We start from the raw sequence: 15,697 nt of genomic DNA, 5'->3' as shown, positions 1-15,697 counted from the left end.
GGCAATTACCGCGCTAAAACGGAATGACGCACGGGCCATGTTCACTAAACGAGGTCTTTTCGTTACTTTGATCAATTGAACAACCGCTTCCCACTTTTGAGCTCATTCAACGTCGAATTAACCTAAGCAAGTATCGCATCACAGATCAACAATTGCGCCAATCATTGTCGCAATTGGTTCTTCTCAGTGATTTATTCGGTTTCCTGTACAATTTTTTCTTCGTCGCGACCAGACCCGCCACAATGAGCTTCGTCACTCGTAGGGCCCTCTCGACCCTCATTCCTCCCAAGGTCCGTCCTATTCCATGGCATCTCACAGAAGTATAGCTACTGGATTGCTAACAGGTGTTATAGGTTGCTTCGCCGAATGTACGTACCAGTTTTCTTCGTACCGCATAATCCGGTTCCCCCTCTCGTTACGATTCTTAGGCTTGGTGTGGATGGAAGGAGTTGAGTTGGGTTTCAGCGCCGGCATACTATTTTGGACGGCTTGGGAAAGAACATCGCACAATTAAAGGGTCTAGATTTGCTGACGGATATGCTGTTAGGCCATCGGCGCTGCTCCCGATGCCCTCCGCATGAAGCGCGTTGTTAGCTTCTATGAGAAACTCCCCCGAGGACCGGCCCCCGAGATCCAGGCCACTGGTCTCCTAGGTCGATACCAGGCCAAGCATTTTGGCAAGAACCCTACCGCCAAGCGTATGTCTCCTACCTCATAGTTCATATATTCGCCTGTAAATTGTCTATATGGAGAAATTATACGCAAGCTAACGGTCTTCTCTTAGCTATTATTCACGCCATCGGCCTCATTCTTGTCATTGGATACCCCATGACCTACTACTTCCACTTGCGTATGTTATCTACTATCCTCGCTTTCTATATATATGTATGTATCTAGGTAATTACTAACATATTATAGGCCACCACAAGAACAACCCTCACTAAGCGGATTCACCACTAAGGTACCACCAGGGGGACTTAGTAGGGGTCGAGCAAGTAATCAAGCTGTATAAAGATAGATGGCATCGAGCATTGTGCATAGATAGCCTCTCTGTACCAGAACAGAACTGAGCTTAGTCTCAAAAAAATTCTACAGTTTTCGATATTACTTTGATATGCCCGTTATTGAGATGTGCAGGTAATACAACAAACGACGACAATGTTTACATGTAGCCCTAAATCGTATTATACATGCCTAGTGGGTACCTAGGAAATGGGAAGTCGGTATAAATATACGTATGTAGGTAGGTATGTAGGTACCTACCTAGGTATATATCTATTAATGGTTTATTCCAGTGACTCACACCTAGGTAAACATGTTATTCTACAAACCACCTGACACTGTCACTGTCCCTATGGGTACTTGATAGGCAACATACTTAGTAGATAGGTAACTTGGACGCTGCAAGATTATTCTTCACTTCTTATCTTCTTTACTTGGTCCTGGAATTAATTTTCAACTTTTCAACTTTTCACCTAACACAATTCACTTCCCTTCCATTATTCTTCCCGTTATTTTCACATACTCTTCACACTTTCTTCACACTTTCTTTACATACTCTTCACGCTTTCTTCACACACTTTATTCCCAACTACATAACGACATTACTGCAGATCATACATATCTAGATAACGATACGTTCATATATTTCTCGCAATTCTTGGTAAGGTATGCATATCCATATTATTTTCTACTTCAAGGTTTTCTTCCTTCTTTCTTGAAACATTCTTTTCTCTACTAGATACATCTATCTGTATCAGTACGTCAACACATCAATACGCGGGCACATGCATGTAACCAGCAGTTACAGCTGTCAACCAGTCGACACCAGGTGGCACTTTCCAGCCCACCAACCCACCTTGTCAGCCACACCTCGCCCTGCCCACTTTTTGAGTCCCACACTCACCTTTTCCCCGTGCTCTTCTGCTTCTCTTCCAATTCCTCGTTTTCTCTCCACTTTTTTCTGCGCAAGCCCCAAAAGCTCGGGATCTTGTAAACTTTGCCAACACGACGCTGAACGTTCAAAGGGCCATTTTAGGACTGAACATTCAACTTTGCAACAACACACTTTTGTAGCTCTCTCGAGGTATTACCACTTAAACCTCTTTTTTTCATATTTCATCATACCGAGAGTGTAGTCCCTCGTACTCAATCTAATTTAGTCGCGCCTTGTGCGATCGAGGCTAGTTTGGTCTCTTCTCTTTTTTTTTTCCTTTCTTTCTACCTATTAGATATTCGGTACTACAGTAATAAGTAACCGACTCTCCGATTTCTGAACGGCGTGACGCCAAGTACGCAACCTTTAAACTGACCACCTCGACTAACCTGTCAGCCTCAAGTTACAACCACCGCATTCTTTCGCGCTCGACCATCGCAACGTACTGTACACTTTGATCGCGACGCAAACATTAACGTTTCACGACAGTTCGAGTTGGATGATGGCGACGGAGCCTATAGTCAATCAGCCAGATGCATTGTTGAATGAACATATCGTAAGTTCTCGTGTCGCCCTCCGCCCTTCGCCCTCCATCCTTCCCCCATAACCTCTACCACAGGCCTTCCATCTCCCTTCTCATCCTTCCTAATATATCCCTTCGTCATCCGCTTCCTATCATTCCGATGCAATTGCTCTTCCGCGCTGTCGTCGCAAACCACTTACTCACGTGCATTATACTATAGGCTGTTTCAAGTAACCTCGCTCAAGATGCTGGGGACTCGGTTTCTACACTAAACGGAACTATCTCCGATGTCGAGAACAAGCAGATCGCAGAGATTGTGGACGAACTAGTCAATTCGGCAGAAGTTTCCGTGAGTGGGGGTTCGGATACAGAATCATCCAAGGCACGCCTCGGTGACAAGAACCATGCGCGTACCTCTTCAAGTATCAAGAAGCCTCAGAGCTTTAAGTCGGTTTCAGTAAATCGCACTTTTCTAGCTTCTAAGACTTCGACAAATCCCAACGCCCGCCCCGACTCCACTACCGGTTCGACATCGTCTACTCCACAGCCCACCCCCAGTGCCTCTGCTTCTCGCCTGAAGCTGGTCGCCAAGTCTGGCAGTAGCCTCGGTGGCTCTACCAAAACCCTCAGCAGCAACGGTAAACCTGCTTCTGCGCCTGATCCCAACACTGTGTGGAACCGTAACAAGCGTAAGTTGTAGTGGAATATCTTGTTTCTCTAATAATTCTAGATCTATGCTAACCATTACAACAGCCGTTACCCAGCCCGAACAGAAGAAACTATCCGATGAAGAATTGATGCATAAGTACGGCATCCACATGGCGGGTCGTCTTGGACCGGAGGATACCAAAGGGCAGTCAAATTGGGCAGATATTGATGATGACGAAGAGTGGGCTCCGGAGACAATAACGTGGACGGATGGTACTAAGATTACCCTGCCGCACGAAACTGCTCCGAGCCCCAGTACAGTCCCAGCCACACTTGACAAGGAACCTCCTTCCGCGCCGCCGAAGCCGAAATCTCCTGTTCCAATATCAAGTGCAACTGGCTCCCCTTCAGTTAGGCCTAGCGTAACAGCGTCAGCGAAGAGTCTCGTGCTCAAGGGTGCACCTGAGAAACCTACTCTGGTAGCTAAACCACCCGCGCTTCCGACGCCTGCTAAGTCCCCCTGGGCTCGTTTACCTCCCATCGAAAAAGTACCTCCTGGACACTTGGATACAGTTAATATAGGAGCTAGTACACATTCTCCTATTATGAAGAGCGCAACTACTCCTACGACCAAAGAGATTGCCGCAGATGATTTCAGTCGATCCGGTTTTCGAGACAGGCATACCGGTAACCATAGTCAGCTCTTTAACTCACACTCTGGCCAATATGATCCGGTCCCAGATCATCGTAGAGGCTCTAGGAACGAACCTCACGGCCGTCAACCCGCTGTCCTGCAGAGGCCTCAATACCATGATCAACAGGGTCCTGCGGAGCCGTCAGCTGCATTTCAGACAAGTAGAACCAGCGCTCAAGAAGGTCCTTATCGCCGTCGCGGCTCTTCTAACGTCAGTGGAACTAGTGGTATCCTGGCACGTAAGCCATATGATATGCCGCCTCCGCAAGATTCATTCCAGTCTCGAGCAGGATCCGTCACCGGTGCCGAGAGCCCCATCTCAGCTCACAACCAGCCTACGCCGCGATTACCAGTGGTCCATCCGTACCAACCGAGAGTATCTCCCGGACAAACTCACGCCACTCCGTATTATAGTTCTCCTGCTGTTGATATGCAACCTACTGATGATCTAGAAATACAAGCGATAGTCATGCGTGAGCGTCGCGAACAAGCAATTAGGCGTCGATCGGAGCAGGAGGCACGTGAGGAAGCAGCTCGGAAGGCTAGGATCGCTGAGAAGCTTAAAGCTATGGGACCGCTCCCTGAACGCAATAGCACCAATAGGGGAAGAAGTAACGACGATTCAGCTACTGTTCCTTCGGAAGTACATGTTGATTCTACGCAAGTAGACCCAAGCGCTGCAGCGCCAGCAAGCGGTACAAGATCTAGCGTTGACAATCGAGCAAACGGAGAGGCTAAGGGACATCTCAGTCAAGCTGACAAACCTCAGAACCAGGCAATGCAAACTTCTGGCATGTCTAAGGCTCAGCATCCGACGTCTTGGCCAGAAGCTCCCCAGCATCAGGAAAGATATACCTCGTGGGGCAATGGTCCCCAGAACGCGCCACGAAATGTATGGGGTGCTCCTGGTAATGACCGCTCTCTCGGGAATGGCACTTTCAACCCAGATTTGGGAACGCTGCCTGATTCCCGACCAGCTCCTATGGGTGATCGGAATCATCGCCCGGCTCCAATCGGGCCTCCCCGATCCACATCGCAACAACCTATCCGCCCTGAGTCCATATCTAGTAGCCGCCTTGCCCCTATTGGACCACCACGCGGTCGCTCTTCCAACATGGCTCAGGGACCGGAGCCAGGTTCCGCAAATGCCTGGAAGTCCTTCGCATCCGGTGTCAAAGATGACGACCGTAGAAGGGCAATAGAACTTCAGGCCAAGATCGACGCTCAGAAAGATGATGTGTCACTACCGATGAATGAGGATTGGCGCAGCCGGACTTCCGGCAAGCCAGTATCAGGCGGTGCTAGACAAGGTCTGACCGATGCGGTCAATAACCATAATGAAGGACGATCCAGCAATTCATTCAATGCTTCTGCAACTAATGCTGCACACAGCGAGCAGCTTCCGAGAGCATCTGAGGAGGATCTTGCAAGATGGAAGGGCCGTATGCCTTCTGATTACGCTGCCGCTAGGGAGGCCAGAGAAGCCAAGGAGGCCACTTCCAAACCGACAGCAGAAGACCTTGCCAGATGGAAAGGTCGCATGCCTTCTGATTATGCTGCTGCTCGAGAGGCTAGAGAAACGGCCACCGGAAAAGTAAACGGTAGCCGTACCGATTACGGTAGACAATCCACTGTTGGTCACTCGAAACGAACCGTACCCAGCCCTGCAGCTCAATCCAGGAGCAGCTCTCGCTTTTTCCCCTCCACCCGAGAGTCGCAATACCAAGATGATCTCCACGAGCAAGTTCGTACAAAATCGCCTACGCCACCTCCACCCACCGCAGATGATCATCCAGTGTTTGATGGTGATAGTACTCGTCCCCACGTGGCGTTGCCACCGGCTCGCCCGATCGTCAAATTACCACCCCCAACCAATTCCACAAACCCAAGTCCCATTATGCCGTCCGCTAAGCCGGTACCGATCTCATTCGCAGCTGCAGCAGCAGCACCTAGAGCACACCAGCAATCCGCTGCCCCCCGTCCCTCTAGCAGAGGGAGGGGCTATGGAGGCATTCATCAAACTCCCTATGAGATTACATCACAGGAAAACTGGCAGGAAAAGATTAATACTCTTTTCGGTAAAAATACCTCGCCCGCACCGGTCAAGTCGATGGCTGTGGATTCTTCAAGTAGAATAGCGTTGGAACACAGTCATACATATGATCCTGCGACGGTTGCATTGCCTGGTCTTTCCCACTCGGTGAGCTCCTTAGCTTCTGACGGTAGTGACTATACTAGCAGAGAGATGGCCGAAGAATGCTTTGGAGAGCAGGAGATGGGTTCTCTACCGACAGTTCGCCTTCCCAGTGAAGCACCGGACGCTTTGTGGCAACCAGCAGAACTTCACATCGACCCCATGCCCATCAAACTGCGAGTTGATCCAATGGGCGCCGAATCATGGAGGTTCCCCACGCCTGAGATTTCCGGCGGCGGAAACGTGATCCGAATTTCGGGTCCTTTCATGACAGAGGCTAAGACCGTTGTGATGAAGCATGAAAACGGTCGCTCGAATAGTAATCAGCGCCGACAGGGGCCCCGTGGAGGTGCCCGACGCTTATCAGGCCGTGGAGGTCAACGCGGCGGTCGGGAACACCCTGACCACCCTGGCGACCACTCGTCTCATCCGTCCAGCCGTCCTTCCACTCGTAGTGGACGTGGAAGTTATAGGCCCAGGATGGAAAATATGGCAGGCAGACACACATCGACTGCTGCACCATCGCAGTGGTCTTGAGGGATCAAACACATCGAAGATTTGATCGTATTATTTCTCCCTAGTGTATACTCAATTGCAATGATGCATTGCAATTTTCATCCTCTTCTTACCGTCGTGCGGACAATAAGCCGGTCTTTGGACGACAGTTTGTACAACAACAACAATAACTAAGTTTCCAGCCCATTTTTTCCCCGCGTTCTTCTCATGGCGAACATGCCATTGGGCCCTTTTCAACTATGATGCAACAGCTCCTGGTTCCACGAAACAATAGTAGCTGACTACTCCGTTCGGCACCGTTATATCCGCCTCTTTATCGACCTTTGACTATTGGTATGCTGAGATATATTCAATCGAGGCATTTGTGCAATTTTCTTCTGCACTGGAGTGGTTGGCGGCGGATCACGGCTGTTCATATACATCGGATGGTCGGGACCACAGATCCTTGGGGCGTTGCCGGAATGGAGGGTTTGGAAAAGTCTCCCTAGTGCGGATGACTAGATATGAATGAGAAGAGCTGATTACCAACTACTAACACTGACAAAAATGATAACCGTCTGGAAACAATGCGGCGGCAAGGCACGAATGCGAGCATGCGTGGATTTTGCCAACGACTCTTCTTTTTACCACCTATTTGAGCTAGGCATGAGTGAGTGAGCTTATCATCATGGCATGGTAGGCCTGTGCGTATGAGCTGGAGAGTATCGATTTACTCTGCCCTATTCCGAAATGTACCTACTCGATACGAGTATAGGTATGGGTAGGCAGAAGCTAAACGATGTCTCAAATCACCAGTTCTTTGCTATTGGCTTAGCAGTTTGCTTGTCACCAGAAACTCATTAATTGAGAAATTCTCCCATGATACATATCGAATGCTTCTTTATGATTAGTAATGTTTGCCGTGCCTGATTGGTGAGCATGTGTAAACGATTGTATTTTGCTATACAACAAAGTGTAAAATCGTATATTAGTAGTAAACTACTGTAGTCCTAGATATCTAACATCTGGATGTTGAGGTAAGTTACTACAAACGTCCGGGCCAAAAGTGTAGACCATCAACCACGTTCTTTGCCTATCTAGGTACTTACCTGTTCGTGGTGAAATAAGCAATTATTTCATACTATGTTCTATCCAAGCTAAAACTAAGACCTGATACCACTAAACTTTAGTGGATAACCGCTGTAATTGAAGCTCCTTAGGCAGCTTAGCCGCTGAAGAAAAACGCCACATGGTTAGACCATTCTCCAATTTACACGGCTTTAGGTCATCACTATCACCCATAACATTCTGAACAACACGAACATCTCATCTCATCTCATATTATCCTCATCTAACAAGACGTGCTGATATCTCATTCCTTAACTACCTAACTCTAGACTCCGGACGCCTTAGCCTCGCTTTCTCAAGAGCAATCCGTAGTTAGTTCATTCATTATCTCCGTTCATCGTACGTGTGGCATGACACTTTAGACTCGTTAAGAGTTACAATCATCCCCTCCCTTCTGTTAACCAACCAGCAAATAATGTCAACATCCATCAATTCATCCATACGTGAATTTGTATCAATTCAATTGGGCATCTGTACTCATTCCTTTGTTCGTCTTCCCTTCCCCTAACGCCATCTCGCATCAGAGTGAATTTCATACCCATGATCATTGTCATATCCCGTTCATACAATAGCTCAGTACTCCTCTATCGCGCAGTTAGGATGTATCACGTAGACGACCTTCTGGGAAGACGACTCTCCAGCTGCCGCCTGGTCCCCTTGCTGGGGTAGTCCTTGGAGAACACCCATTAGGATGTTGTCCTATTTCGTAGTCAGCATCGAGTTACTAAAAGGAGGGAGACAATTAGTGATGGACAAGAGGAGAAAGCATACCTTGACCATCTTCTTCAGCACCATCTTCGCAACACCCATCTCCTTATGGTAATCCTCCTCGCCCTCGAGCTCATCCTCCTTCTGCTCAAGATACCATTCAATGAGCGCGTCGCCGTCAACTCCTTCGGCCTCACCTGACGCCTCGTCCTCGCTCACCCTTGATACGAAGAGATTCACCATGGCGATGTACTTCTCGTACGTAATCGCCGTCTTCTTCTTCGCGGGCTCCGCGGTACTCGGCTCTCTGCTCGCCTGTCCGCTAGCTTGCTCATCGCCATTCTCCTCTTCGTCCTCGCCATCACCCATACGTTCATCGCCCTCCTCATCCCTAGCCCCGGAAACTGCTCTGTCCGCAGCAGCAACCAGCTCTGCCGCGTCCTCGGGCTTATCGCCAAACTCGTCATCATCCATCTCCACGTCGTCGTGTTCGACAGAGATAATACTCTGCCTCAGCAGATTAAACGCTTCGTCGACAAACTCGGTTGCGATATCCTCGACACAATTTGCCTTAGCGATAGCCTCGCTTAGTCGAATCAAACTCTCGAGCTGTCTGACGGTGATACGGTAGCTGTTCTTTCCGATACCACCCTGCGCATCGTCCGCGCGCAGCTCCTTGTACCTCTCGACAAGGCGCTCCTTGGCCTCGTCGGAGAACTCGGGCCGGAAGGTTCGCGCGAACCGGATGTACCGTTGCAGGCACTCGGTGCTGAATTCGGGCTCGATGGCGCTATCGCGCAGCGCGTGAAGGCCGACGATATGTTCCGCGAGATGGCGGTCGACTGCTTCGTTGCATTCGTCCAGGATCACGAAGAATAAGTCAAAACGCGACATGATAGGCGCCGACATATTAATGTTAGACCTGAGCGTCGACTTGCGGTTATATCGCCCCCCAACAGGATTTGCGGCCGCGAGGATAGAGGTGCGCGCGTTGAGCGTAGCCTGGATACCGGCTTTGGCGATGGAGATAGTCTGCTGTTCCATGGCTTCGTGGATGGCAACTTGATCTGCGATGTCCATCTTGTCAAACTCATCGATACAGCAGATGCCGTTATCAGCCAACATGAGCGCACCGGCTTCGATTGTAAATTCGCCCGTCTCCTCATCTTTGACGACTGCGGCTGTAAGACCGGCCGCTGAAGAGGCCTTTCCGGATGTATAGACCGCACGCGGGGCGAAAGAGCAGACGTATTTCAAGAACTGAGATTTGGAGGTAGATGGGTCGCCAACGATGCAAATGTTGATGTCGCCTCGAAGGGCCATGCCTTCAGCGGTGGTTTTATGGACACCGGACATGAGCTGTAGAAGAAGACCTTTCTTGACAATTTCATGGCCATATACAGTAGGCGCAAGAGACTGTACCAAACGACCGTAAATATGGTCACTGTGAACCATCTCACGCAGTTCGTCGATTTCACTAGGCGTCATGGAGTTTAGAATGGCTGTCTGGGCCTCTTCAGATGTTTCGGCTGCGTCAGCCGAACCTTGTGTGAGAGAATTGATGATATCGTGAACTTGACGCGAAGCAGTTTGACCTGGTGTAGACGAGTCAGGGGTAACCATATTTGCTAGGAAGGCCAATCGATAGGTTAGATCGCGAACACCAAGGGATTTCAAGCCTGAAACTCCACTACCACCGACGTCGTTACCGCGTGGCGTATTCCGATCGTCTCGGATTGCTGTAGGTCTAACACCAGGAAGACCTAGCTGACTAACGTCGGGTACGACGATTAATGCACCTGTGAAGATACATTTCTCGCCTGCCTTTGCACGGTCTACCATCTCACCTCGTAGGATGACGTCCATCGTCCGGGGCATACTGCCAGTAGGGATTTCTGAACTGTTCTCCTGGATACGGACCTTTTGCCAATCGACGAAGGTACTTTGTCTGATATCTAACTGCCATGCTAGACGATTTCCACACTCTGCATTGGGACATTGCGTAGGCTCCGTATACCGAAATGTTTGCTCGACGTTTGGGATAACAGAACGACAATTCTCGCAGAGGAAAGTGGCCAGGGAAAGTTCGGGTCTCACTTCGGAGGTACGTGTGACGGTTCCAGATATAGAAAGTAGTTGGCCAATATTCTTGGCGCGTAGAGCACGAACTCGGGAAACTAGAGGAAGGTTGTAAAAGGCAATAGCAAACAGCTTATCCGTCTGTTGATTTGCCGTCTTGTTACCCTGCTCGGATTGACTTCCAGAACCAATATTACTTGCACCCGAAGTAGTTTGGTTGCTAGACGTAGTAGCTTGTCTATGGTCACGGAAATATTGAGGTTCGTATTTGGCGATCATATTGTGGAGGGCATTGGTGAGGAAGGGAAGGAATCGGTAGTATTGCGTGTTAATGGCATTAGCCAGACCGCCATTTTGGTAGCTGGCGATATGATTGTAGTTGACGTAAAAGGTCGATAATTGGTAAATACGCATTCCGTGGATTTGGGCTACGTAGAATTTGTTCGTCGTAACAGCACTCGAAGTAGGCGCACTGGACGAGGCAGGGTCTTCGATGAATCTTTTTCTCAAGTCAATTATGATATCTCCATGAATACTGTTTACGGAATACAGCAGAATAAAACATACTCTTCAATAAAGTTTTCAAAGTGTTCCTGAACGGTGATACCAATCCTATCTTCAACTCGTGGGATGGTAGCAGGATCCCTCCGTCTTGTGCGACTGGGAATCTGGTCATCTGCGAAACCATCGGCCTCATCGTCGCTGGGTGCTGCTAGACTTTCAGAGGGAGGACCTCTTGGTCGTGCTGAAGATCCTCTGTTAAACGGTCTCACTCTAGGAGTAGTGCCGCCTCTCGAAGGTGCGTCGGACATCAACATGCCCGAATCGCTTGGAGTCGCCATTGTCGAATGAAATTTTGTTGTGGGAACGGCAATACGTAGTTAGTGTGGTGTTGAAGAACGGCGTAATTACTACAACCCTTCGATCACGAATATTCGTTAAGATAGAAAAATTAAGGAGGTAAGTGGAGGGGCAGAACGGAGAACGGAGCCTATGCAAATCGCGTCGCGTCCTAAACCTGCTAAACGCGACTTTAGTGTTAGCATCCATACCACTGGCCAATAAGATAACGTATCTCTAAGTGGTTGCAGATGCCAAGGATTTCCACGGATAGCGATAACAAAACCGTCCTCCATCCCGCCAAATCATTTCAATACGCTACAATGCCGTATGCTATCCATAAAACGGTGCTTACCCACCTTATATACATGTAAGCAATATCTTTTCGCACCCGATAAATACATACTTTGTAATGCTTGGCGGGACAGTGAGTATTACGGTGGGTATTACGGTCGCCGTCCTTTCCAGGCATAAATGAATATACCGAAAAAATTATTGTATTTGGAGAATAATGGAAAATTGAAACTTCATCACTGCTACAATAACAACTACGACAAAAAGAAAAAGGAATGGAATAAACCCTTCGTACATATTATTCACCTTACGATGTGTAGTCTTCTATTTTCTACTTACCTTTAAATCTCACACACCTTTCACAGAAAACTTCACAATACATTGCGACCTTGCAATATCAGAGTGAAATCCCAAAAGCAGCATCTCACTTATCCATATCATGAGTACAGCCGTGCTGTAACTACGAAAGCAATGGCGCCAGAGCTATCATCCAACTGGAAGAAGCTACAAGCGCAAATCAAAACAGAGTCCACTGCCACATCTTCACCCTCGCTAAACACCACAACCAAGAGAAAAACTGACGCCGGCCCATCATCTCACTCTCATTCTCCAAAGCGACAAAAGCTACAGACACCCTCCAGGCCACAGGATCGAAAATCATCATCATCAAAACCCCCTACCAAACCCTCCCGGAAATCCAATCCCAAATCTCTCCCAGAAAGCCCAATGGGCGTAACCCAATCCTCCGCCCTCGCCCGCGGCACCCCCACAACCATAACCCCGTCCCTCGCTCTCTGGGCCGAGGACAACGACATCTCGCCCGAGGACCTAGCAGAAGCCTACTCCCTCGGCGCCAAGCACAACGCCTCCTTCACAGCCGCCGCGCCGCCGCGCGTGAACGAGGGATTGGCACCCGGCGTCGAGGTAGGGAAGTACATCGCGCTAGACTGCGAGATGGTCGGCGTCGGGCCTGAGGGGCGGGAATCAGTGTTGGCGAGGGTAAGCGTGGTTGATTTCCACGGACGCCAGGTATACGATTCGTTTGTGACGCCGCGGGAGCGGGTTACTGATTTCCGGACACATATCACGGGGATCACGCCGCGGGTTCTAGCTACCGCGCGCACGTTCGATGAAGTGCAGGGTGCGGTAGCGGAGTTATTCAAGGACCGCATTGTCGTCGGTCACGACATCCGACATGATTTGGCGGTGCTGCAGCTTAGTCATCCCAGCGGACAGGTGCGGGATACGGCGAGGTTCGCGGGGTACAGGAAGTACGGGCATGGGCCGAAGCCGGCGTTGAGGGTTTTGGCGCGGGAGGTTCTAGGCGTGGAGATACAGAATGGACATCATTCGAGTATTGAGGATGCGCGGGTTGCGATGCTGTTGTTTCGGAAGAAGAAATCGGATTTTGATGTTCAGCATGCGAGTCGATACGGCTTGCCTGTAGAAAAGACGACGGCGAGCGAGTCTGTGGGGGGAGATGATGGTAATAGTGGTGGTGGTAGTGGTAAGGGGTCGGCTAAGTCCAAAAATGGACAGGGAAAGAAGAAAAAGAAGAAACGCTGATTTAGAGTAAATTCCGAATAAAGAGAAGCTGCTCGGAACGAGTATGAATATATTTGTTCACGCAATATCATATTGTCGCGCTTTTGATTTTGGTATTCGAACGGCATGTCTGATTAGAACTTCGTGATCGTAACTATGTGTTCCTTTCAATATAAATACGCTCCGCTTCATGCAGTCGTAAGAAACGCAAACTTGGCCCATTTATCATAAGAATAACACTCTTCTATACACCCTCTACCTATGAACCCTCAACCTCGACCTGACTAAACGGGGATATCTTCCATCAACTCCATAGCGCCTTCCCTGCCGACCGTAATAATGGCATCGCCCAGCGTTTTCGTGACAAACCCAGCTTCGCAATACGTAAAGTAGTACTAATAGAAACACCAGTTAGCAATCAACACAAACTCCCATATAAATGGGGGAAATAGGTGTTTTGTGATAAATACCTCCCACTTCCGCCTGAAAACATCGATCTCCTGCTGTGTCATCTGCGGATGCTCCTCCTTCAAGGCCGGCCTAATCTTAGACTCGAAGTTCGTCATGAACTTTTCCTTCCACAGCCGTAAAGTTTTAGCGTAATGGCCACCGATATTCTCGACTCGTTCCACGATCAGCGTGCCCTTTGACTCCTTTGTGATGTGATTAAGTAGTTGAGTGATAGAGGGTAAGTATCCGCCCGGGAATATGTGCTTGTTTATGAAACTAAACATAGGTCAGTAATGTTAGTATAAAATATTAGAAATCCTTAAGAGGATAAATGGTAATCTTACTCTTCGGATTTAGAGTATGCTTCATGTCTTCCCTCGGGCATCGTGATACATTGGAACATGGCAATACCACCTTTCTTCTTTAGCAACCGATCAATGCACGTGAAGTAGGTGCTCAGGTACTCCTGACCGACCGCCTCCAGCATCTCTATGGAGACGATCTTATCGTATGTCGCAGTCTCTGGTAAATTCCGGTAGTCTAGTAGTTGAACATCTATCCGGCCTGAAAACCCTGCCTCTGCGATTCGTTCTTCTGCCAGTGCCTTCTGCTCCTTTGATAGCGTTAGGCTCGTCACTCGACATCCCGTCTTTCTTACTGCTTGGATAGCAAAAGATCCCCAGCCTGTTCCAATCTCAAGGACATGGTCAGTCGGTTTTATTCGGGTGCCATCGATGAATCTGTTAAGTTTCGTGATTTGCGCTGCCATGAGAGTCTCTTCTGGCTCCGCATGAGAAAGCCGTGGCTGCCAGATCGGACATGAGTAAGTCATATCTTCCGAGAGAAAGGCAGCGAACATGTCATTGCTAATATCATAATGGGCGGAGATATTTAAGAGTGCATTTGACAAGGTATTTGTAGTTCGCGCAATACTTGAGATTGCGCCAGAGATGGAAGAGAACAACGTAATTCCATTGCTCAATTGATCTCGGTTCACGATGAAGAGCTGTACACGTCCGTCAGCTGAGTTGCAATAAAAAAATAACTAGCGGGTTACAAACTTGAAAGAAGGCCGTTAAATCGGCGCATTCGAATTCACCCAGCATATAGGATTCCGCAAATCCCATATCGGCAAATAGGAGCAATCTCATCCAGAAAGCGTCATCCTTCACCCTAACTTCGACCCGAGGAATAATGTCAGCTCTCCTGATTGTGTAGTCTCCGTTTGTTGATTCCGGGCTTTTAGAAGTAAGCCTTTGGCCGTATACCAGTCTGGTTCCTGCCGGTTCATCAACTAATAACAATGTACCGACTGTGATCTTAGAAAAGACGGAGAGAACGGCCGGCTTGGCAATGGCCAAGGCCGGACCCCAGGTCAACCCTCCTATAGTTCCGCGAACTAGATCGGCACCGCGAGTGAAAGGCCTAGCGATGACCGATGGAATTGACGGAGCCATTATCTACTGAGGAATTCTCCCAAATATAGATAGATATAAGTGATAAGTAGGTAAAATAGCTAAGCCTTTAGATGTAAACTTAAACCACAAGATTGACTAATAATGCTATGATGACGTTACTTGGGTAGGTAGGTATAAACGAACGCTTTCCATGTAAGTAATAACAAAAGATTAAATGGTGTAACTACTTAATATCTGGCGACATAAAGTGTAAAACGCCAGAGGTAAAAATAAAGGAAAAGAAAGTCCAATCCATAAGTATATTTGTATTAGTACGCTGTAGGGTAACGCCTAGGGATGGCGGTTGTAAAAGCAACAGTTTCAAGCTGTCACCGCCATGTGGCCCGAATTTCCCTATCTAGGGATGCTTGAACTACCGTTGCACTTATTCTACTTCCATGTAGGAACACTACCTACCATGCGTACTACCGGAGTCAAAACGTGAGAACACTAGATCTTCTTTGGTGAGGACCGGCTCGTCGCTCGGGCATAAACAGGGATGGCCAATATGGGTCAAGGAGAGAACCAGGGACCGGCCCCCATTTTTGTTTCGGGATGTACGTGAACCGGCGTTCTAAAAAGGCCTCGTAGCAAAATCCTGCATGCCAGTGAGATACTATGTGTTCTAACAGAGACTTGCTGAAATCATGATCGATATGGGGGATCATAATGCGGCGGGTCTAGCCAATGACAGTAAGATGGATAT

The 15,697-nt window shown here is 48.6% G+C and overlaps 5 protein-coding genes across 5 annotated transcripts; 3 read left to right on the top strand and 2 right to left on the bottom strand.

Moving 5' to 3' along the window:
• Positions 1 to 74: 74 nt before the first annotated feature.
• Positions 75 to 1,295, top strand: GGS22DRAFT_148574 (mitochondrial F1F0 ATP synthase subunit F Atp17). Its single transcript, XM_047959005.1, has 5 exons — positions 75 to 290; positions 354 to 368; positions 548 to 698; positions 785 to 850; positions 919 to 1,295. Exons 1-5 carry the CDS (start codon positions 243 to 245, stop codon positions 942 to 944), a joined length of 306 nt encoding a protein of 101 aa, XP_047823385.1. The 5' UTR covers positions 75 to 242; the 3' UTR covers positions 945 to 1,295.
• A 1,143-nt stretch (positions 1,296 to 2,438) lies between these two features.
• On the top strand, positions 2,439 to 6,532 carry GGS22DRAFT_182895 (uncharacterized protein; the record flags this gene model as incomplete). Its single annotated transcript, XM_047964021.1, has 3 exons — positions 2,439 to 2,492; positions 2,680 to 3,148; positions 3,213 to 6,532. The coding sequence occupies 3 exons, from the start codon at positions 2,439 to 2,441 to the stop codon at positions 6,530 to 6,532; spliced, it is 3,843 nt and encodes a 1,280-aa protein (XP_047823384.1).
• A 1,284-nt stretch (positions 6,533 to 7,816) lies between these two features.
• On the bottom strand, positions 7,817 to 11,354 carry GGS22DRAFT_148569 (MCM-domain-containing protein). The gene is made up of 3 exons (XM_047959004.1): positions 10,973 to 11,354; positions 8,390 to 10,904; positions 7,817 to 8,317 (listed from the first exon to the last, which is right to left on the bottom strand). The coding sequence occupies exons 1-3, from the start codon at positions 11,245 to 11,247 to the stop codon at positions 8,192 to 8,194; spliced, it is 2,916 nt and encodes a 971-aa protein (XP_047823383.1). The 5' UTR covers positions 11,248 to 11,354; the 3' UTR covers positions 7,817 to 8,191.
• A 446-nt stretch (positions 11,355 to 11,800) lies between these two features.
• Positions 11,801 to 13,170, top strand: GGS22DRAFT_148566 (ribonuclease H-like domain-containing protein). The gene has a single exon (XM_047959003.1). It carries the CDS (start codon positions 12,011 to 12,013, stop codon positions 13,103 to 13,105), a length of 1,095 nt encoding a protein of 364 aa, XP_047823382.1. The 5' UTR covers positions 11,801 to 12,010; the 3' UTR covers positions 13,106 to 13,170.
• A 95-nt stretch (positions 13,171 to 13,265) lies between these two features.
• GGS22DRAFT_194000 (cyclopropane-fatty-acyl-phospholipid synthase) lies at positions 13,266 to 15,602 on the bottom strand. The gene is made up of 4 exons (XM_047965438.1): positions 14,596 to 15,602; positions 13,879 to 14,540; positions 13,555 to 13,810; positions 13,266 to 13,479 (listed from the first exon to the last, which is right to left on the bottom strand). The coding sequence occupies exons 1-4, from the start codon at positions 14,989 to 14,991 to the stop codon at positions 13,369 to 13,371; spliced, it is 1,425 nt and encodes a 474-aa protein (XP_047823381.1). The 5' UTR covers positions 14,992 to 15,602; the 3' UTR covers positions 13,266 to 13,368.
• Positions 15,603 to 15,697: the final 95 nt, after the last annotated feature.

This window comes from Annulohypoxylon maeteangense (assembly GCF_022496945.1).
Source record: "Annulohypoxylon maeteangense strain CBS 123835 unplaced genomic scaffold GGS22scaffold_1, whole genome shotgun sequence".
Taxonomy (NCBI): domain Eukaryota; kingdom Fungi; phylum Ascomycota; class Sordariomycetes; order Xylariales; family Hypoxylaceae; genus Annulohypoxylon; species Annulohypoxylon maeteangense.
The sequence above is the reverse complement of the archived record's forward strand: the minus strand, read 5'-3'. Positions and strand labels throughout refer to the sequence as shown.

Bases quoted from the DNA above. Each gene is read 5' to 3' on its own strand.
- GGS22DRAFT_148569 (XM_047959004.1), bottom strand. From the start codon at position 11,247: ATGGCGACTCCAAGCGATTCGGGCATGTTGATGTCCGACGCACCTTCG. The intron at 10,905-10,972 runs GTATGTTTTATT...CTTGAGAAAAAG, and splicing joins TTTGAAAACTTTATTGAAGA to ATTCATCGAAGACCCTGCCT. The intron at 8,318-8,389 runs GTATGCTTTCTC...ACTACGAAATAG, and splicing joins TGCTGAAGAAGATGGTCAAG to GACAACATCCTAATGGGTGT.
- GGS22DRAFT_148574 (XM_047959005.1), top strand. From the start codon at position 243: ATGAGCTTCGTCACTCGTAGGGCCCTCTCGACCCTCATTCCTCCCAAG. The intron at 699-784 runs GTATGTCTCCTA...GTCTTCTCTTAG, and splicing joins CAAGAACCCTACCGCCAAGC to CTATTATTCACGCCATCGGC. The intron at 851-918 runs GTATGTTATCTA...AACATATTATAG, and splicing joins GACCTACTACTTCCACTTGC to GCCACCACAAGAACAACCCT.
- GGS22DRAFT_194000 (XM_047965438.1), bottom strand. From the start codon at position 14,991: ATGGCTCCGTCAATTCCATCGGTCATCGCTAGGCCTTTCACTCGCGGT. The intron at 13,811-13,878 runs GTAAGATTACCA...ACCTATGTTTAG, and splicing joins GCATACTCTAAATCCGAAGA to TTTCATAAACAAGCACATAT. The intron at 13,480-13,554 runs GTATTTATCACA...TGTTTCTATTAG, and splicing joins TTTTCAGGCGGAAGTGGGAG to TACTACTTTACGTATTGCGA.
- GGS22DRAFT_148566 (XM_047959003.1), top strand. From the start codon at position 12,011: ATGGCGCCAGAGCTATCATCCAACTGGAAGAAGCTACAAGCGCAAATC.